At 49.3% G+C, this 21699-nt stretch overlaps 1 protein-coding gene across 1 annotated transcript in view; it reads right to left on the reverse strand.

The window, feature by feature from the left end:
* The window catches only part of rims2b (regulating synaptic membrane exocytosis 2b), a 53521-nt gene that overhangs the window by 13794 nt on the left and 18028 nt on the right, over positions 1 to 21699 (reverse strand). The window contains 19 exon segments of the mRNA XM_084695943.1: positions 317 to 517; positions 2408 to 2517; positions 3758 to 3943; positions 4488 to 4547; positions 5378 to 5443; positions 5665 to 5724; positions 6906 to 7010; positions 8597 to 8717; positions 9334 to 9402; positions 10782 to 10935; positions 11157 to 11328; positions 11695 to 11825; positions 13395 to 13442; positions 14349 to 14458; positions 14985 to 15031; positions 15417 to 15540; positions 16027 to 16126; positions 16252 to 16371; positions 18354 to 18418. Coding sequence (XP_084552069.1) covers positions 317 to 517; positions 2408 to 2517; positions 3758 to 3943; positions 4488 to 4547; positions 5378 to 5443; positions 5665 to 5724; positions 6906 to 7010; positions 8597 to 8717; positions 9334 to 9402; positions 10782 to 10935; positions 11157 to 11328; positions 11695 to 11825; positions 13395 to 13442; positions 14349 to 14458; positions 14985 to 15031; positions 15417 to 15540; positions 16027 to 16126; positions 16252 to 16371; positions 18354 to 18418 — 2049 coding nt within the window.

Consider the following 21699-nt stretch of genomic DNA (forward strand, 5'->3'; position numbering starts at 1 on the left):
ACCAACACACTCCAACACACACCAACACACACTTGCCTTTTCTTCCATTCACTGGTGTGCCTTGTCGCTTCTCAAGCTCTGATTGGTGAAAAACACAAAATATGATGATGAAGATGAAATGATAAGTCAGCACACATAAACACACACACGCGCGATGCACACTCGCTCTCACACACACACACCCATGTTTATGCACACACGCTCACACGCAATATATGCACACACATTCACACACACACATATGGACTCACGCTCACCCACACGTGCACACACAGGGTAGATGTTTTAAAAGCTACAGAGATGAAGTGAGACACACCTGGCACTGGAGTGGACGGGGGCGGTGCCGGAGCAGGGGTGGGGGCAGGGGCGGGGGCAGGGGTGGGGGCAGGGGCGGGGGCAGGGGCGGGGGCAGGGGTGGGGGCAGGGGTGGGGGCAGGGGCTTGCTGCTGGACAGGGGGTGGGGCTTGATGGATTGGGGGAGGGGCTTGCTGCTGGACAGGGGGTGGAGCTTGTTGGACTGGGGGAGGGGCTTGATATTGGACAGGGGGTGGGGCTTGTTGGACTGGGGGAGGGGCTTGCTGCTGGACAGGGGGTGGGGCTTGTTGGACTGGGTGAGGGGCTTGCTGCTGGACAGGGGGTGGAGCTTGTTGGACTGGGGAGGGGATTGATATTGGACAGGGGGTGGGGCTTGCTGTTGGATAGGGGGAGGGGCTTGATACTGGACTGGGGATGGGGCATTTGGGATTTGGGGTGGAGCTTGATACTGCACAGGGGGAAGGGCTTGTTGGACTGGGGTCGGAGCTTGATACTGGACTGGGGTAGGGGCTTGCGGATGGAATTGGGGAGGGGCTTGGTGATTGACGGAGGGAGGGGCTTGGTGTTGATACGTCATCGTTGCTGCAGTTACAGGTGTGGCCAGAGTTGGAGGAAGAATTTGAAAGAAAATGAAGAAACACATAAAGAACAAACAGATAGACAGACAGACAGACAGACAGACAGACAGACAGACAGACAGACAGACAGACAGACAGTAAAAGAACAAACACAATGATGACAAATGAAAAGTGAAACTGTGACATGAACCTATTCTGCATAGGCAGCCATGACCAAGCAGGGAAGCTGATGTATGTCAAAGGTAAGCTATTGGCAGAAAAGTCTGGAAGCTGTTCACTCTAGTTAGAGAGCTTACGTAATAAAGTTCTCTGTTTTCCTTTTCTGCAGAACAGCTGCTATCTTGAGAGTTTTGTTTCAACACCTCACATGAACATCCGAACTCTACTTTGCACTGTTGGTAGGATATGGATAAAGTCACCTGCTAAATGTATCACGTAACATGCCACATGTTCTGCCTGGTTACTGTGTCTGACTCTCAGAACTACAGCTTATAAACACCAGACTGAGATCAAAATACACTGAAAACGTCCACAGCACCATTCAGACCAACATTGTTCCAATTTAAAGCTTTAGCACACCCATGCCCAGCTGAGACATACATACATGTACAGACCAGTTACAGACCAGTACAGACCAGTTAGACACCAGCAATAGACCAGTTAAACACAAGTTAGTAGACCAATACAGACTAGAAGAGACCAGTACAGACCAATATAGACCAGTACAGACCAGTTACAGACCAGTACAGACCAGTTACAGACCATTTACAGACTAGTTATAGACCAGTACAGACCAGTCCAGACTAGTCAGGTAGGGTACACACCTTGGTAAGGCTCAATCATCTCTTCACCATCTTCTGGGCCATAGGAGAGAGAAGCCATCTTGGCTGTTATATCACATATGTACCAACATACTAACCTACACATGTTCACACACACCAACACGCTAACTTACATATGTTGATCTACACATGTTCATACAAACCAACATGCTAACCTACACATGTTGACAAACTCACGTTCATACACACCAACATACTAACGTAATACATGCCAACATGTTAACGTAACATGTTCTTACACAAACCTACACAAGTTAACTCATATATGTTGACCTACACATGTTGACCTACACATGTTCATACACACCAACATACCAACCTACACATGTTCCTATACCCTAACATGTTAAGACATACATGTCCATACAAACCATCATGTTAATCTACACACATGTTCAAACACACCAAATGTGAATCTGCACGTGTTCAAACACATATGTACATACACACCAACATGTTAACCTATGCCAACAGGCTAGCCTCACATGTTCATAAACATGTTGACTTACACATATGAACACCCACCAACAAGCTAACACACACACCAACACACTGCACATTCCTTCCTCACAGGTTCACGCATCTATCTGCAGTTTGAGGGTCATCCTTCTACGGGAAGCCTCGAGTTTGGATGCCAACTCCATGCTAAACGGCGGGAAGCGGATGACTCACTTCTGTCCAGCGGCCCCTTTGGAGGGACAATTGGTAGCTGCCGTCCTCTGCGCCCGCATACCGGCGTGCTGGAGGGGCTGGTTTGGACTGACCCACTTCGGGGGTTGGACCTGTGGTACAGAGAGGGTTAGTCCGGTACCTGGGGGGATGCTGCATCATCACTACCAGACTGGGATTCCAGCTTCCCAGCCTCCTCTTGGAATGACATCATCGTAATTGTCCCCAAAAAATATATAAACAAGAACAATACATCACCATAATAGAACAAGTGTACACACAGGGCGAAAAACAAAAGTAAAAAGTATATTTCTACGGCTGTACATATTTCCCAGGACTATCCCATGCAGAGAGGTAAATATGTAGCGATCATGTTCATTTCAGCCGGGGTGCCACCCTCGCACGCTGAAATGTCACATGCTCTGAACTGTGAGTCCTTCAGCCTTCGCAGCACCTCTGCACCCCTGACCAGGCCCCCTCCATCTGCCTTGGTGAACCAGGCCATGGCATCGCACTCGCCATGCACAACAGACTGGGGTCAACTACACAGACTAACTACCTCGGCAAACAGGGCTGTACATTACATACGAGGTCCCTTAAGTTCCAACCTCGGTAAAAAAAAAAAAAAAACACCCACAGTTATTCACTGAAATATTGCCTTGTTCAAAATCTAAAAATGACCCACAACTATGATTTGCGTCTGGTTGGACATCATCTGCCACTGAGATAAGATCAATCGAGTGTGTTAATCACTCAAGGTGTTGGACAGGGAATAGTACTGGACTGTGTATAGAGGACAGTTGATTTGTCCCACAGGGTGGGCCTCGGGTGCCAGGTCTACAGGTTAGAGGTGCTAAGAAGTATGAGGAACACAAACTTGCTGCTGGCTGCTTGAGCTGCAGGGAAAGATTCAGAGGCAGCGGCCTGGGAGACACTCTTCTTCTCCCCTCACACACACATACACACACACACACACACATCACAGTCTACCAAACAACCAAATGAACCATCGACCAAAAGAGGATGCTGTTAAATAAACCAAAACGTAAACATTAGTAAACAAAGCAAACAAACAACAACAAAAACAATAGCGAGCATAAAGGAAGTGAGGGTTGGGAGCACACCGTTATATCCAGGATATAAAGCCTGTGTCTCCAACCCCGACCTGGGTTAGTAATGTACCAGTCCACAGACGCAGGGACACCACCCGTCACTTAGGAACATGACACGATGACGCGGCGGAAAAGAAGGACGGGCGAGCGAGCGGGTGGGCAGGGAGGGAGGGGTGGGGGTCGAGGGGGGGGGGGGTGGAGTTAGTTGGAGGCGTGGCTGGCTATGATTGGTCAGGGTCACCTCGTTAAGGCGGGTGAGGGAGGGGCGGATCTTCCGGAGGGGAGGGACGGCATTGACCTCATGTAGGCGGAGTCGGCTCGTTCTGTGGAGCGCGAGCGCGTGTAGACGGGGTGATCCACCATGGCCCGCTGGTCAGCTGACCGCGACCTGTGATAGAAGCCGCGCCTGTCCATGCCGCGGCTGTACCTGCAAACGGTCGTTAAGTCAGCTAGTTAGCTAAAGTAGCCTAGTCAGTTAGTCTGTTCATTCATTGCCCAGTGGGCCACCAGTCTGTCCGTCACCACGGCAAACACAGTTAAATTCAGGAGGAAAGGGTGTGTATTAGTGAAGATCCGAGACAGGGTACTACATCTCCCATGATGTAGTGTGGAGGGAGCTGTGGGAGTTAGAGGTTAGACTTCATTTCCACCTAGGGAGAAAGGTTCCATTAAGACGAGTCAGTTACATGCAGTATCAAAGTAGCCCTGTTTCAAACTCTATGTCTGGCAGAACCCCTTTACATGGTTCCTCCTGTCCCCAGAGGGTTCTCATGTACCGGCTCTAGAACCTACCTACAAACCTATAGAAGCATTCCGGAAGCTTCTAGAATACAACAAAAAAGATAGTCTTTCTGAGTGTAGCAGCTTTAGCTGCCACTAGGTTAGTCTTGGCAGGCTAATTGCTATACCTAACTATTGCTAGGGTAGCTGAGGCTAGTTGAGGCCAGTTGAGGCTAGGCTAAGCTTATTACCTCATCAGCTCCTCATCGTAGGCCTCACACTCAGCAGGGAAGTCTGGGATGTGATCCTCTCTTCACGTCACCACAACAAAAACAACAACAAATTGTACATCAGCCCACAAAACAGAGATTTCCTCTGGCAGTCAAGAGAACAAGCCTACTCTTTAAACCACAGGGCAGCATGGCCTAAGATCACAGCAATATGGCACAAACCCTAAACAGCCAGTAAATCATGTGTTAAGACTGCGTAGCTACAGCACTGTAGTCCTACAGCCCCACTAGAACTACAGGAAGTATGTGACATGAAGAAGGCAGAATCAGCAGGGACTAGTGGACTCTATTGTGCAACTGGAAAGTGTGTACCTTTCTGTGTCTGTGCAAGACTCAATTTGTATCCTGGGGAAATTCCTATCGTGTGAACCAAGTCCCATGTTAATGATGTCTGACAATGACAAGCAAGCCACATACAGTAGTAACATAGTTCATACCATAGAATCAATGAATGGAAAACCCTGTTGGTTTTCTTCGAATCGAGGTCCAGAGTTGTATGTGAAGAGTATGATAGCATGTTGTTGATGTGTTGTTGATATGATGATGATATGATGATATGACACACTAACCAGCCTACGGGACTACCCTTCACAGTCTCCAGACCGCTCTCTATGGTCTATAGACCTACAGGACTACCCTTCACAGTCTCCAGACCGCTCTCTATGGTCTATAGACCTACAGGACTACCCTTCACAGTCTCCAGACTGCTCTCTATGGTCTATAGACCTACAGGACTACCCTTCACAGTCTACAGACTGCTCTCTATGGTCTATAGACCTACAGGACAACCCCGTACAGCCTATAGACCTACAGGACTACCCTTTACAGGTGCTAGCCAGGCCCAGTCCTACCTGTCATCAAAGCTACCATTCATCATGGGACTGGGCCAGGAGCTGTGGTTAGGGCCGTTGTAATATCTTCATTAGAGACACACACATAGAGAGAATGGAGGCAATGAAGGAAGGAATACATGAACAAATGAATGAATGAATGAATGAATGAATGAATGAATAAGTGAATGAGTGAGTGAGTGAATGGAAAGTGGAAGAATGCATGAATCTAACTCCAGTATCTGGGACACAACCAGAAGGATCAGCTAGGATCTACTTCCGGTGTCGGCAGCAGGGGCAGAAGTTACCTCTCTGAGTCCAGGGAGTTACTGACAGCCACAGACATCCTCCTGCCTCTCACCATGCTCCTGCACACACAGCAGCAGAGGGGTTAGGGCAGGGGGCATGTCTGGGAGGCAGGACTGGGCTGGGGGGCAGGGTTGGGGGCAGGACTGGGCTGGGGGGCATGTCTGGGAGGCAGAACTGGGCTGGGGGGCAGGGTTGGGGGCAGGACTGGGCTGGGGGGCAGGGCTGGGGGGCAGAACTGGGCTTGGGGGCAGAACTGGGCTGGGGGGCAGGGCTGGGGGGCATGTCTGGGAGGCAGAACTGGGCTGGGGGGCAGGGTTGGGGGGCATGTCTGGGAGGCAGAACTGGGCTGGGGGGCAGGGTTGGGGGCAGGACTGGGCTGGGGGGCATGTCTGGGAGGCAGAACTGGGCTGGGGGGCAGGGTTGGGGGCAGGACTGGGCTGGGGGGCATGTCTGGGAGGCAGAACTGGGCTGGGGGGCAGGGTTGGGGGCAGGACTGGGCTGGGGGGCAGGGCTGGGAGATGGGGGCAGGGCTGACGGTCACAGAAGGTAACAGGCTGGGGGAAAGGGGGAAGGGGACTAAGACCAGAGACCAGAGGGACAGGCCCTGCCGATGCTTCTCTGGAACTTTAGCTATGCCAAGTCATCAGTACCATCAAGTGCCAATCATCCCCCCCCCCCCCTCCCCACAGACACACACCCTTCCTCAGTACTTCAGCTCAGTATTTAATATGCTAACAACCAGCACCAGATTACAGCCCGGATTTAGGGATGACCTCAGGCAGAGGTTAACCCCTCCCCCTCACTAACACACACTCTGTCTCACACTTCTGAACATGCTACAAACAGCCACCAGCACCAACAACCTCTCCCTGACCCTCCCCTACTAGACATACCATCTGTAGACACCTTAGTACTCTACTAACACCCTAGTAGACAGCTACATGATCACACACTACCAAGGACACTACTACAGCATACTACTTGCACCATGTTACTCACTACTGACACTATCACAGACACAAGTAGGTAGGATAGTGTGTATAGTAGACTAGACTGTAAAGTAGAATAGTATGTATAGAAATCTAGTGTGTATAGTAGAATAGTGTGTATGGAAGTCTAGTGTGTATAGTAGAATAGTATGTATAGAAATCTAGTGAGTATAGTATAGTAGATTAGTATGTATAGAGGTCTAGTGAGCACAGTAGACTAGTGTGTATGGTAGACTAGTATCTAAGTGGACTACCTGTCCAGACTACCGTAGCCCCCCTCTGATGATGTTCTGGACAGCTTGGTGCTGCGTAGCAACCTGACAGCATCCTCACGGAACATAGGGTACAGAGAGCCACTGCCAACAGAGACACCACAGGGTCAGGGGTCAACAGGAAGTGTGTGAGAAAGCCTGTCTCTAGTGACCCCTCAAACTCATCAACCATATCGTCATACATCTTTTACTCAAGAAAACTAAGACCTGAAACCATGGTTATGACAAGGATGAAATACATGGATTATAATGCTTTTCATGAATGAGTGAGTGAATGAATGAGTGAGTGAGTGACGTAGCTTCAGAGGTAGGCTCTCCTGGTACAGTACCTGGCATAGATAGTTTAACCTGGTTAGGGTTAAACCTTTCACTTACATTTTGGCAATAACAAAGAATAGAATAAAACATAGAAATAGAATGGAACAGAGTAATAATACATCAAACATTTCCAACATATTCGAGCACATCCACATAAAACTGAGTCCAGAAAACGGAACCACACACCCAGACATGCACACACACGCACGCACGCACAGCCACACTCAAACAGACACTAGGCTGGAGTGAGTGTTGGCACACGCAGCTAGGCAGTGCAGGAGGGTGATATCTATGTGCTGTATATCTATCCTGTCAGGACTTGTTGAGAGTGGGGGGAGAGGGGGGAGACAGGGGGAGAGAAAGGGGGAGAGGGCAAAAGGAGGATATCAGGGAGAGGTGTTTTGTGTCAGCAGGCGGCTGCTCTGGTTCTAGTCTGCTAAGTTGAAGGGAAGAGGAGGAGTAGCTGGTGGAGCATGATGGCTGTCAATCATGCAGGGTGCCCCAATCAGGACAGAGTATACCTGGGGTCCTGGAAATGAGGCACTGAGATTGGCTCCCTGGGTCGGGAGCGAGGAGGGAGGGTGAGATAACGGCTGCAGCCACAGAAACAGAACATGGTCATGAATGAGGGAGAGAGGGATGGAGCGGAGAGAATCAATCGAGAGAAAGAGAGAGAGAGTGATAGGGAGAGAGGTTAAGAAAGAGAGAGCGAAAAAAGAGTGCGTAGGAGCCTAACATGCTGATGGCAGTGACGAGTACTGAAACCAGTCTCTCTTCACCCACAGGAAGTCTCGCTTCACCCACAGGAAGTCTCTCTTCACCCACAGGAAGTCTCTCTTCACCCACAGGAAGTCTCTCTTCACCCACAGGAAGTCTCTCGACTCCAGAATGGGAGACCTTCTCCATGATAGCTTTGCAAGACCCCTCTAACGTGTGTCTCAGGGTGTGTGTGTGTGTGTGTGTGTGTGGTCCAGTCCTAGACTCAGTCACGTCTGCACTCGTGTTAACGGTGCGTTCCAGCAGCGTACCTGTCAGGGGAGTAGCGGTCCTCAGATAACCGCTGGCGGTCCATACGACCAGAACCGTACAGCGACGGTCCCCCTCGTACACCGTGGTCCAAACTCCGACTGGGGAGACAGACCTCACAGGGTCACCTCACTCTCACTCTACCACCCTCGACCGCAACCTGACCGCTCACTCTACTACCCCCAACCGCAACCTGGAGCAGGTTCAAATCCCCCCAGTATATCGCTTTGAATTTAACCGTCTGCTAAATAAACACATTATTATTATTATTGTACTGTGCACGCGCAGGTCTGCAGTCAGGGTTGTCATGGCGACTGAGGACTTACCTCTGAGGCGGAGGCACGCTGGGTGAGCGAGAGCGCGTGCGGGCCATGTGATTGGAGGCCATCACCTGTTCTGGAACCGATAGGGTGGAGCTTTGGAAGTCCCGCCCATTGTGTCGGTAGTCTAGGCGACCACATGACGGTGGAGGAAGAGGAGTCAGAGTTAGAGAGTAAAATCAATAGATAGCATTCATGGAGCATGTCGTTTGTAGCCTATAGCATGTTACCTGTAGCATGCAGCCTGTTTTATGTAGCATGCAGCCTGTTTTACAAATAATAGGTACAGAGTTTGTTTTTTATGTTGAGCTTCACAGAGATCAGAGCAATATGCAATTGTGTGTTTGAACATGTGACAGATTTCTAAGGCTGCGTAGAGTGAAAGTATGTTTGAGGTTGTGTGTGTCTGTGTGTGTCTGTGTGCACCCCCAGATAAAACACTTAGTAATCTTCTCTCTAGCTTGATCCCTTAACTTGATTTGTGCCTATGACGTTCAGCGGGTGTCAGGGATAAGAACGCAACACACACACAACACACACACACACAACACACACACACACAACACACACAGGAACCCTCCACTTCTGTACCTCTTGCAGTGGCCAAGAACTATCTCAGAAATCCCTGAACTCAGAAAGTCTGTCTGTTGACTTAGTTCACTAGTGTTTAGGGCCATACATGCATATCAGGGTATGGATAGCTGGTCTTTACCAAAGCATTGTGGGTGTTGTAGTTGAGTTACCTGATATAACTCCAATGCCATCTTCACAGTCAAAATCAGAGAACTCGATGTCACTGATCCTCTGAGATCCTGGGGAGAGAGAAGGAGAGAGACAGAGAGAAAGGGAGATAGAGACAAGGAGAGAAAGAGAGGAGTTAGAGAGGAGTGTGTAAGCATGGTGTTTAGCCCTCTCTGCATGTCGTGACATTACTGTCTACCCCCGTGCAGGGTAATCTCCTCAGGGTCACCAGGGGGTCACCAGGGGGTCACCAGGGTCAGCAAAAGTGACCACTACCACTGACTGGCGTTACACGGGGGTCACAAACCTGGAGCTGAATCAACGTTCTCTAAATGTTTGGTTATCAGACACCTCTAATCCATGTCTTAACTACATCTGTTGTGTGCGTCTGAACTGGCAGGGAGAGGCATTGAGAGAGAGACAGCACACACAGGGCAGCAGAGCACCAGGGTGGTGAATGGGGGAGAAGCAGAGGATACAAGTCACCATACGACACAGCACTCTGTCAACCCACGAGAAGCACTGGCAGGAAGGACAGGTCGGCAGACAGGAAGCTGTCATCGTGTCAAAACCATGGGAATGATTTGCAGCCATATAGGATTTATGTTAGCATTGCTATGCAGAAGTGACCTCAGAGTTTAGCGTTACGCAACGTTAACAAAGAGACTAAAGCCAATGTGCTAACGTTTACGATAAGTTTGGCAACCCGCAAAGTTTGGGGGCTATCTCTTTGTTATGATCAGTGACATATGCATTTTTGTAAAGCTCTCTTTTGGAAGTCACTTTGGATAAAAGCGTCTGCTAAATGCATAAATGTAAATGAAAAAAACTTAAAGGTTATTGGCACCCTGATAGATACAAATGCAAAAGTTAGAGTAAGAAAACGTTTTTATAAAGTTAGTGTGATTTTTTGCAACTGTACAGTTTAGTGCCAGAGCCCTACAAACAATGGTCACTAACGTTAGCGTTAGCATTGCCTACTATGGAGGCTAAGGTTAGCTGGCAAGCTGTGTGGGATACATGGTATCATAAGGCTTGCTAGCTGGGTGGTGTGTGTGTGTGTGTGTGTGTGGGTAGGGGTTGGGCTGTGTATGTGTCTGTGTGTGTTTGTGTGTGTGTGTGTGTGTGCAGGGGTGAAGCAACACACACACAGGCCACAGGGGCTAGAAGTGAAGGTGTCAGAACACACACAGATCACTGGTTACCTGAGTTATAGAATGGACCTTTGTCTGGAGGGGAGAAAGGCAACATTAAAGCAAGTGAACAGTGAAAACATGCGTGCATACGAACTGTGTATGTTCGCTTGTTTGTGTATTTGAGTGCGTGTGTGCGTGTGTATATATGTGTGTCTGTGTCCACCTGAGCACATGTGTGTGTGTGTGTGTGTAGCACCGTGTGTGTATATGGCCGTGTACATGTGTGTGTGTATATGTGTGTGTGTGTGGCGTACTCTGCAGCCTGCGTGTGGGGCTCTCTCCAGGCAGCAGGCGTCTCTGCAGGTAGGGGGAGGAGGAGGGCAGGGGGAGGGACGACACGTCGTGGGTCAGCAGCTTGTACCAGTGAGCCTGGTCATCCAGCAGAGCTGTCTCCAGCTCGATCAGGATCTGGGGACACACACACACACACGTGTAGACACACACACACACAAATAGTTAAGGAACCAGTTCTACGGGTGTGCGGAAACAGTAACTGCGTGTGTACGCGCGTGTGTCCCGGAGGGTGGGGTTATTTGTGTTCATAGCGCGTACGTGCGTGAGTGCGTGCGTGCGTGCGCACATGTGAGTGCGCGTGCGTGCGTGCGTGTGTAGGTACGTGCGCGTCCCACCTCCCCCAGGAAGTCGCTCTCCTCCTCGCGGACCCTGGCCTGGTCCCAGAGGGTGATCTCCAGCATGCGCTCCCTGAACTCCCTGCGGTGGACCGGCATGTACATGAACGTCTGGTTCCACTTGGGCTCCACTGACTTCTTCACCGTCTTGGTCCTCCGCTTGCTCTTGTCACTGCGGGGGTCACACGGAACACTGACGCTGAGCCACAAGCAGAGGAGCAGAGTTATAATACTGAGGGAGAGGAGGGCAGAGAGGGGTAGGACGGGGGAAGAGACGAGAGGAGAGCGGAGAGGCAGGAGGGCAGGAGAAGAGGATCGCAGAGGAACGGAGGAAAAGACAGGGGGACTGGAGAGGAGGGAGAGGGCAGGGAGGGAGCAGGAGGGGGTAGGAGAGGAGAAGAGAGTGGAAAGAGAGGAGAGGAGAGTGGAAAGAGAGGAGAAGAGAGTGGAAAGAGAGGAGAAGAGAGTGGAAAGAGAGGAGAGGAGGAAAAGAGAGGACAGCGGAGGAGAGGAGGAGGAGGAGTCAGTGTGGAGTCACCTTCTGTCTGGGAGGAAGTAGATCTTGACGTAGGGGTTGAGGGGGCGTCCGTCCTCCCGGGCAGGCAGGTCCTTGGCTCCCAGGATGGTGACGATCAGCTGGTGACCCACCTTGTCGTACCACAGCTTGACCTGCAGAGGGCGCATGGTGGCGTTACACACATACACATGCCTCCTCCCGCAGAGACAGCCCCCCCCTCCCTCCCTCCCTCCCTCCCTCCCTCCCTCCCTCAGAGACAGCTCCCCCCTCACTCCACCAGAAACAGTATCCCAGATGTGGTCAGATGTGGCTGGTAAGGCTGTGGTGTGGACAGCATGGTAAGACCAATCAGATCAAGTTAGATCAGGGATTCCCGGGTGGGAGGGAGGGAGGGAGGGAGGGAGCACTCCTAAAGTATAGTAACAGATCCACCCACAAAGGAAGGGCGCTATAGTATTTCCTTCATTCCTTGACAAAAACTTTCAAAGACAGGTAAAGCAAGACACTAGATTTAAAATAATAAAAATATGAGTAAGATATACATGTGTAATTTATGAAAATGTATGACAAATATAAAAATAAATGTATTTATATATAATAATTTCATTCAATTGGTAACCCCTCCAAAATTTGAAGCTTTAACTGAAGATGACAGAATATCTTTGAAAGTATCAGTTCTTTCAGAAGAGCCAGCTATGAGCTAAACAGGCACACAGACCATCAGCAGACAGCTAGCTAACTAGGCCATTTACACAGCTAGATGTAACACTGTAACACTGCACCTCCATTTATAACACTGTAACACTGTCTCTCCAGTGATGTCACTGCATCTGGAAGTGTGCAGAGATAACCCAGGTACAGAGATCAGCTACTGACAGTGTTATTGTGGTTTCAAGGTGTGTTTCATTCACTGCTTCCACCACACTCATGCCCAGACTTGGCTTTGATGTTCAGTATAGCACAGTACACAACAGCATAGAAGAGTATAGTATAGTATAGTATAGTATAGTATAGTATAGTATAGTATAGTATAGTATAGTCCAGTACAAAATAGATCTACATCTGGAGGAACTACAGCTAATATCCACACACAGAGTGTAGAAGCAAGCAGGAAGCGTTGAGCAGAACGACTAATCTAGACTACACACACCTAGAAGAGTGATAGAACAGCGAGATTGAGCGGTCAGATTGAGCGGTCAGATAGAGTGGTCAGATAGAGCGATCAGAACTCACACCTGGCTGGAACGCCAAGAAACACAAACAGGAAGAACTCTACTGGAAAATGCAAAGTGTCTGTGTGGAGAAAGCCCTGCAACACTGGAAGTCGCTGGGCTTGGAAAAGGTCCCGCCAGCTCCACAATACATCCACTCATCCTCTTCACTAAGAAGAAGTGCGTTAGTGGCGCTGTGGGTGAGCCCAGGGCTGGGACTGACCCGTGAGTACGGTAGCAGTCCATGAGACAGACTGGAGGCACAGGACACGGCTGTCAGGACGGCACATGGAGCACGACGCATGAAACTAGCAGGTCATGATGTAAACATCAAACCTTTATAGAAGGATCAAGTATCAATGCTATCATCTGCTGTGCATTTTCCATCTAGCGCAGAAAAAAACTGCAAGAGAGCGAGATTGAGAGAAAGATAGAGAGGAAGACAGAGATAGAGAGAGGGAGAGAGAGGGAGAGAGAGGTGGTATGTGTCTCTATCGGTAGACGTGTTACCTGGACCCTAGGTACAAGGGGCGTGGCTCTTCTATTAAGGCATGGACTCTGGGTGAGCAAAGTTACACAGAGAACAATGCAATCAAATAAAAGCAAAACTAATAAACAACAACAACCAATTCAGCCTCAGAACATATCCCGTCAACAATATTCACATTATGAACTTGGATTGGGCTAGCACACATACTTGAATCGACTCCACCAATGTGTGTGTGTCTGTGTGTGTGTGTGAAGAATATGCACACACATCCACACACTTCCACTCATCTCTGCTGCTGACTTCAGCAGTGTAGATTAAATCTCTCTCATCTTGCGTTCCAAAAAGTTTAACAAGAAAACCCAGTGAGACTTCAAAGCTGGGCCTCGAAACATGCGGCTACATTTGAGCTCAAATTAAAACAGTGTTTCAGACATCTGCCTCACGTCTTTTCTCGTTTCCTCCGCTGAGGGTTCGGATTCATCTCCCTGTCTACCTCAAAGACTATTTCACAACTCCTTTGTACTGAATTATAAGAATGACTGCAGCAAAAGTTCAAACTTAAAAGTTGGAATGAGATAATGGTAAGTAGTTCCGTTTTTAAATTGTACCTCTATTAGTCTGGCTAGTGTTCAGCACAAAACCAGCTGGTCTCTCTTCCTTCTAAACCTGTCTTTCCACCTGTCTTTCCATCCTCTCACCTGTCTGCAAAGACCGAACACCTTATATTGTCCTGCTCCAAATACTAAAATGTCCCAAAGCTACGATTTACATCTGTGGTTTGACCCCACTAGAACTGGTTACGCATCTGCCTGTCTCACCATACACCTGTCTCTCCTGCCTGTCTCTCTCTGGAAGACCACGCGTTGTTCAGCACAGGTTCAGCTGGGATCACATCGAGAGCCCTTACGACCCTCAGCGGTGCCCCCTGTGGCTGGAGGATGGCAGTGCAGCCATAGTGCATGCTGGGTACTCACCGAGACCTGTCCAGACATGAACTGGGGGGGCTCCCGCAGCATCCCAGGGCTCATGGGGGACGTGACCGATATAGAGGGCCCCATCTTCTGAGACTCAAAGGAACTGGAGCCTGAGAACACACACACGCATAAACACACACACACACACACAGACACACACACAGACACACGCACACACACACACACAGAGACACACACACAGACACACACACACACACACACACACAGACACACACACAGACAAACACACACAGAGACACACACACAGACACACGTACACACAGACACAGACACACACACACACACACACAGAGACACACGTACACACAGACACACACACAGACACACGTACACACAGACACACACACACACAGTTCTAGGTTTACATAGGCCGCTCAGAAACTGTCAATAGGGACAGGACCAAATCATTCCAATGCATCTGTATGTGTACTCATTACAAGTGGCATATTAAGTTGAAACTTTAACACGTTTTGGGGTAGATGTGTTGGTTTGTGTCTGAGTGCATGCATGCGTGTCTGCGTGTTCGCAAGTATGTCTGTGTGCGTGTGTCTGTGCATGTGTCTGTGTGTGTGTGTGTGTGTGTGTGTGCAAGTGTCTGTGTGTGTGTGTGCTCACTTGATTCAAGCTGTCCGTGACTGCTATCTGGGATTCGGGAGACGTCTCTGTGTAGACAGATACATACGTTATTATACTATGTTTACAAACATACATAGTACATTACATACAGAAATACTATAGAAACTCCATCAAACTATAGTCTTGAGACCCACCTTAAATATGTCACCCACCCTACACACTAGTGTACACGACAGGTAAGAGACCCACCCTACACACTAGTGTACACGACAGGTTTGAGACCCACCCTACACACTAGTGTACACGACAGGTTTGAGACCCACCCTACACACTAGTGTACACGACAGGTTTGAGACCCACCCTACACACTAGTGTACACGACAGGTTTGAGACCCACCCTACACACTAGTGTACACGACAGGTTTGAGACCCACCCTACACACTAGTGTACACGACAGGTTTGAGACCCACCCTATAGGCCGAGACACCACCAGCTCCACCTGGGGCTCGGGTTTGGAGTCCAGGATGATGTTGTACACCTCCTTAAACGTGGCGCCCTGGAGAACACGGCCGTTCCACTCCAGCACCTGGTCCCCTGAGAGGGGGAGGGGGGAGAGAGAGAGAGAGAGAGAGAGAGAGAGACAGAGAGAGAGAGAGAGAGAGAGAGAGAGAGAGAGAGCGAGAGAGAGAGAGAGAGAGAGAGAGAGAGAGAGAGAGAGAGAGAGAGAGAGAGAGAGAGAGACAGAGAGAGAGAGAGAGAGAGAGAGAGAGAGAGAGAGAGAGAGAGAGAGAGAGAGAGAGAGAGAGAGAGAGAGAGAGAGCAGGAAAGAAAAGAGAAGGTGAGAGATGATAGATAGAAAGAAAGACAGATAGATGAAGAGAAAGACAGTAAGATGTCAGCAGTAATAAGCTGTGGTCCTCAGTAAGCCAGGGTATTAGACCCATCAGCACGTCACTCCAAAGCTCATTACATCACCAGCTTCACGCTAGATTGGCAAACACCACGCTGCTTGAGGATGTATATGCACGGGGGGTCTGTGTGTTTGTGTGTGGATGTGTGTGTGTGTGTGTGTGTGCGTACCTGGCCGCAGGTGTCCTACAGTGTCCGCCAGACTCCCTCTCTTCACCTTGGTGATGAAGGCACAGAGGCGGCCAGACTCCGTCATCTTCCCCCCCACCACCTGCCACACACAGGGTAGGGTTAGGGTCAGGGGTCAGAGTTCAGGTCCAGGCTTTTGGTCCAGGGGTCAGGGGTCATCGTCTGGGGTTAAGGCCCTAGATCCAGGGGTCAGGGGTCAAGACGTACCTTGAGACCCAGCAGCGCTCCGGTATCCTGGGGAATGGTGCCGTCTTTCATCCGCTTGTTCAGCAGGATCCGTCCAATCAGACGCTCGCCATCTTTAGACGGTTGCCATGACACCGGGTGCTGTGAGGCCAGAGGGACAACACACCTCGTCTCTCATGGCAAGAGTACATACCATAATAGCAATGATCCACTTCAAACATCCCATAATGTACAGAGGGGAGAGACTGGAAGACTGGGTATGGATCTAAATATAGGTGCGAGCACAGCAGTGACAGTAGAGCAGACAAAGAGGAACAGAAAGAGAGAAAGGAAAAGAGAGGGTAGATAAAGATAGAGAGACAGAGAGCAAGAGAAAGAGCAAGCAAGAGAGTACTGGAGAGAGCAAGCGAGCGAGAAAGAGAGAAAGAGATAGAAAAGACAAAGACAGAAAAGGAGAGAGAGACAGACAGGAGCTAACAGTGGATGATGTTGTCCTAGAGAGCAAGGTTTTAGAGTGTATTCATTTAGCGGAGGTTCTTATCTAAAGTGACAGATAGTGTGATAGAAGCTAAACTAGGAGATGGGAGGGACAGTCCAGCAGAAGAACCAATCAGACAGCAAGATGAAGACTAGTCTCAGGGAGGAGGAGGAGGGTGGTGATGACAGCTCAAACAGGAAGTGAGGCAGATGAAGGTGGATGGTAACAGGAAGTGAGGTAGAGGAGGGTGGATGGTGACTGGAAGTGTGGAAGAAGAGGGGGAAAGGAAACAGGAAGTAAGGAAGGGGAAGGTGGATAAGACCTGGGAGTCAGAAAGGGGAGGGTGGGTGGTGATGACAGCTCAAACGGGAAGCGAGGAAGGTGACAGTTGAAAGAGGAAACAGGAAACCTTGGTGTGTGAGCAGACCAACCAGTTGAGACCAGCACCTCGTGATACGAGCAGGGGAAACAAGAGAGAGAGGAAGAGAGGGAGGAAGGGAAAAGGAGAGGGTAAGAAAGGAGAGAGGTGTGAAAAAGATGGAGGAAGAGACAAAGGAAAGAATAGAGAGACAGGAGGGAAGGAAGAAAGAGGGAGGAAGGGAGACAGAGAGAGAGAGAAAGAAAAAGAGAAAATGACAGGTAGACAGAAAGAGAGAGAGAAAAAGAGAGAATGAAGAAAAAAAGGATTGGTGGACAGAGAAGGAAAAAGTCAGAATGAGAGGGAGAAAAAAACTAAAGAGAGAAAGGGAAGTAAGAAGTTCTGTGACACACTGGCATACAGGCCAATAGCAACCAGGCACAGGTAGCAAGCCCCTCCCCCAGGACAGGAAGCAAGATAGCTAGCTCCGCCCCTTCAGTGGGAGCATGCAGGGCTCGTGTCCAGCGTGATGACATCATTCCTCCATCTTTCTCCATACTTCTATTCCTTCATCACCCCATCCTCCTGTCTCTCCACCCCCCCATCCCCACAGTTTTCCCACCCACCCCCCCCCCCCAAGCCCTCCCACCCACCCCTCCCAGCAGTACCTTGTCACTATGGCTAAGCTCCTCGTTTAGTGTGGTGCTACTGCATGTGTCCACGCCCGAGTCTTTGACCTGTGGCTCGCACCACTCCGGGTCCTCGTCAAACGAGCGCCCCCCCAGCCCCACCATCCTCCTGAGCCTGTCTGCCAGGGAGTCGGAGGACTCCAGCAGGAGGGCCTGCTGACCACGGGGTTTCCTGTCTGCCCCCTGACTGTCACCTGGGGGAAGGGGGAGGGGAGGCAGGGGAGGGTAGGGGAGGGGAGGGGAGGGGAGGGGAGGGGAGGGGAGGGGAGGGGAGGGGAGGGGAGGGGAGGGGAGGGGAGGGGAGGGGAGGGGAGGGGAGGGGAGGGGAGGGGAGGGGAGGGGAGGGGAGGGGAGGGGAGGGGAGGGGAGGGGTATAGCGAAGAGCAGAGCGTAGGAAGGAGAATAGGGTAAGGAGGACGGGAGGAGGGAGGGGTGGGCCAGAAAGAGGAGTGGGAGGAGGGGGAAGGAGGAGGGGAGGGAGGAGGGGAGGGTGTAGGGTGGCGATGACAACAACAAAACAAACAAAAAACATGGTAGGGTGAGTTAGGTTCGAGAGATGGGAGATGGCAGGGATCCGCCGGGGAGGGCGGGGTCATACCATAGACATGTGCGCGGCCTCGCTATGCCACGTTGCATGGTCCCACCACTGGCCATCCATGTCTCCTAGAACAAGCGGGGTTCAAACCAAACACACACGCAAAGCAGAGGACAGGTGAGAACAAGACAGAAGCGCTTCAGACAAACACACAGGCAGGGAGACAGAGAGACAGACATAGACAGACCTATAAACAAGAAAACAAATACTCACAAACATACACACACTCACACACACTCACACATACACACACTCACTAGGGGTGTAACAGTGCATGAACTGTCACAGTACGGTCGTCACAGTTCAGTGCATGCAGTCAGACAAGGAATGCATCTGAGTCAGTCTTCTACTTAATGGCAAACGGATTATGAGGCCAATCAAATGAAATGGGCAAGAACTCAGCACAATGTTCCCTCATCTGTCCTTATTTAAGTGCCGGGAGTTTAAGAAATGCATGTGGCAAGCTAGCTTGATAGCGCGAAAGGCGGTTTGTCATTGCTCAAAATGTGAAACAGGGATTCATCAGACTTTGGCTCAAATACAGCATCTCCATCTTGTAGACAAGACTTTTGTGATATATTGATAGATTGATATAACATTTAGGATGTGGCACTTTAGTCATGTGAAAAGAAACCTAGCATTTGGGAATTGTTGCTTATTCCTGTTGTACCAAATTCATATCAAACCGTGACCCAAAAACGGCGTACCGAACTGTGACTTCTGTGTACCATTACACTCCTTATTCTCATACACACCCAACCTTGCATTGATATAACTCCTGACATCCTTTGTCTGACCTGAAGTTGACCACATGGTCCACCTGTACGATAAGGTTAAACTGGTATAACTTTCAGGCTTATCTTCTTACACCACAACACAACCCTGGTCAACCCTAACTGTTCACCATAACGCTCGTCAACCTCCCCAAGTGTCTTTGAAGCTTGAGATGGTTCAACCGTAACACAACCAAGATCAACTGGGGTACACTTCCCAAAGTCTCTCTGAACCTTTCTGACGGGTTAACCCTTGTTCAACCCTGGTTGACCTCCCCCAGTCTCTCTGAACCTTGAGCTTATTCAACATTAACCCTAAAAGTGGTTCAACTGAGGTCAACCCTAACTCTGGTCAACCCCATTCAACCATGGTTCAACCAGAACTAGTCTCTCTGAGCCCTGAACTGGTACACATGACTTCCAGATCCTGATGTTCATAGTCTGCATTGTTCATGTTAGCTAGTCTGCACAGTTCATGTTAGCTAATCTGCATGGGTCATGTTAGCTAGTCTGTACAGTTCATGTTAGCTAGTCTGCAGGGTCATGTTAGCTAGTCTGCACAGTTCATGTTAGCTTGTCTGCATAGGTCATGTTAGCTAGTCTGCATGGGTCAGTCCCAGGTTAGCTAGTCTGCATGGGTCATGTTTGCCAGTCTGCATGGGTCATGTTAGCTAGTCTGCATGGTTCATGTTAGCTAGTCTGCACAGTTCATGTTAGCTAGTCTGCTTGGGTCAGTCCCAGGTTAGCTAGTCCTCATGGGTCAGTCCCAGGTTAGCTAGTCTGCACAGTTCATGTTAGCCAGTCTGCATGGGTCATGTTAGCTAGTCTGCATGGGTCAGTCCCAGGTTAGCTAATCCGCATGGGTCAGTCCCAGGTTAGCTAGTCCGCATTAGCCTGCAGTGGCCGGTAGCTGCAGGTAGTGTGTGTAAGCAACTCCTTGGCCAATGACAAATCATAGTCTTTCTGTCTGTGGTGACATGGATAGCTAGCCTGATAGGATTTGAGAAGAGCCACAAACCACACACACACACACACACACACATATCCAACACAGACACAAACCCTCCAAAACACACACACACTCCAATGCATATATAAACACTCCAACTCACACACACACAAACTAAACAAATTATTCAACACAAGCACACTTCAACACACTGGAACACACACAAAGGTGTTCTGGAACAGACTTGAAGACAACCTGATTCTCTAACAGTGATGCTGCACTTTTCAACCAGGGCTGGGCACACCTACACACCTGTCTGTCTGCATGATGTCTGCATGCCTGCAGGCCTACCTGCCTGCATGCTTTTCTGAATGTCTGCATGCCTGTCTGCATGCCTGTCTGCATGTCTGTCTGTCTTTCTGCATGCCGGTCTGCATGTCTGTCTGCATGCCTGTCTGCCTTTCTGCCTGTCTGTCTGCATGCTTGCATGCCTTCAACTTTCAACTTAACTTCAACTTTCAACTTTATTTATCCTTCAAAAGGAAATTAGTGCGCAGCAGGGGTCAGAAACACATACACAAACACAGAACAGTGCCAAATGCCAACAACATTACACAACACAGAACACACAATAGAGACACACCTTCCCAATAGAGACACTGTCTGTCTGGCCTGTCTGTCTGTCTACAGACCAAACTCCAGCAGTCTGCTGAAGACAGTGACCCTCTCTCTCTCTGTGTTTATGTAAGGATTAAATAAAAGGATTCGATTGATCCTAGGTGAGCGGTGATAGCTAGCTGAAAGACTAGCTAAATAAAGAATGCCCGAGCAAGGTCTTTCCTGCAACACTTTACATTAAGGTCACAATTTCTACCCTGTAACTACAAAGAAATACATATAGTAGCCATATAGTAGTTTAAATTATTCTATTTCAGTACAATTACCATCCATCTGTGCCTTCTTATTCTTACTGTGCCTTTTAACACTTTTGTAATTACCTTTACCGCTAACTCTTGACACCATTTAATTATATAGCAATGTGTGAGCATGTACAATGTTGTTACTATAGATACTGCTATGTAGTGGTGGTTAATGTAACTTTAAAGTAAAGTGTTGCTATGCAGTGGTTGTTAACCTTAATGTCAAGGGTTGCTATGCAGTTACATGATAGTTAATGTAACTTTCATGTCAGTCTTGCCTTCTGGTCTATATAGTAGACTGTTACACTCCTGAACAGCAATGCATGTCTGAAGTATGTGTGTGTGACATGTGAAAGCAGGAGATCATATCTCTCTTTCACTCCCACTCACATTACTCCACCCTTCCATTCTCACACTACTCCACTTTAGCTTGCCAAAACTGTGTTACTGGTAAAGATAACCTACAACCTCCACCTTGCACACAAACACACACCTTTTACACACACACACACACACACACACCTCAGACATACGCACACCTCACACTACACTCACACCTCCATACCTACTGCATAATAGGACATCAAACCTACACTTCACACACCCACCTTTCAGACACACTCCTCAGATACACACTCTCTCTCACACACACACACACAACCACACAGCTGGTACCTTTATTGGAGAAAAAAATGCTATGGCCCACC

This window comes from Hypomesus nipponensis, chromosome 4, assembly GCF_054491055.1.
Source record: "Hypomesus nipponensis isolate SF chromosome 4, ASM5449105v1, whole genome shotgun sequence".
Classification (NCBI taxonomy): Eukaryota; Metazoa; Chordata; class Actinopteri; order Osmeriformes; family Osmeridae; genus Hypomesus; species Hypomesus nipponensis.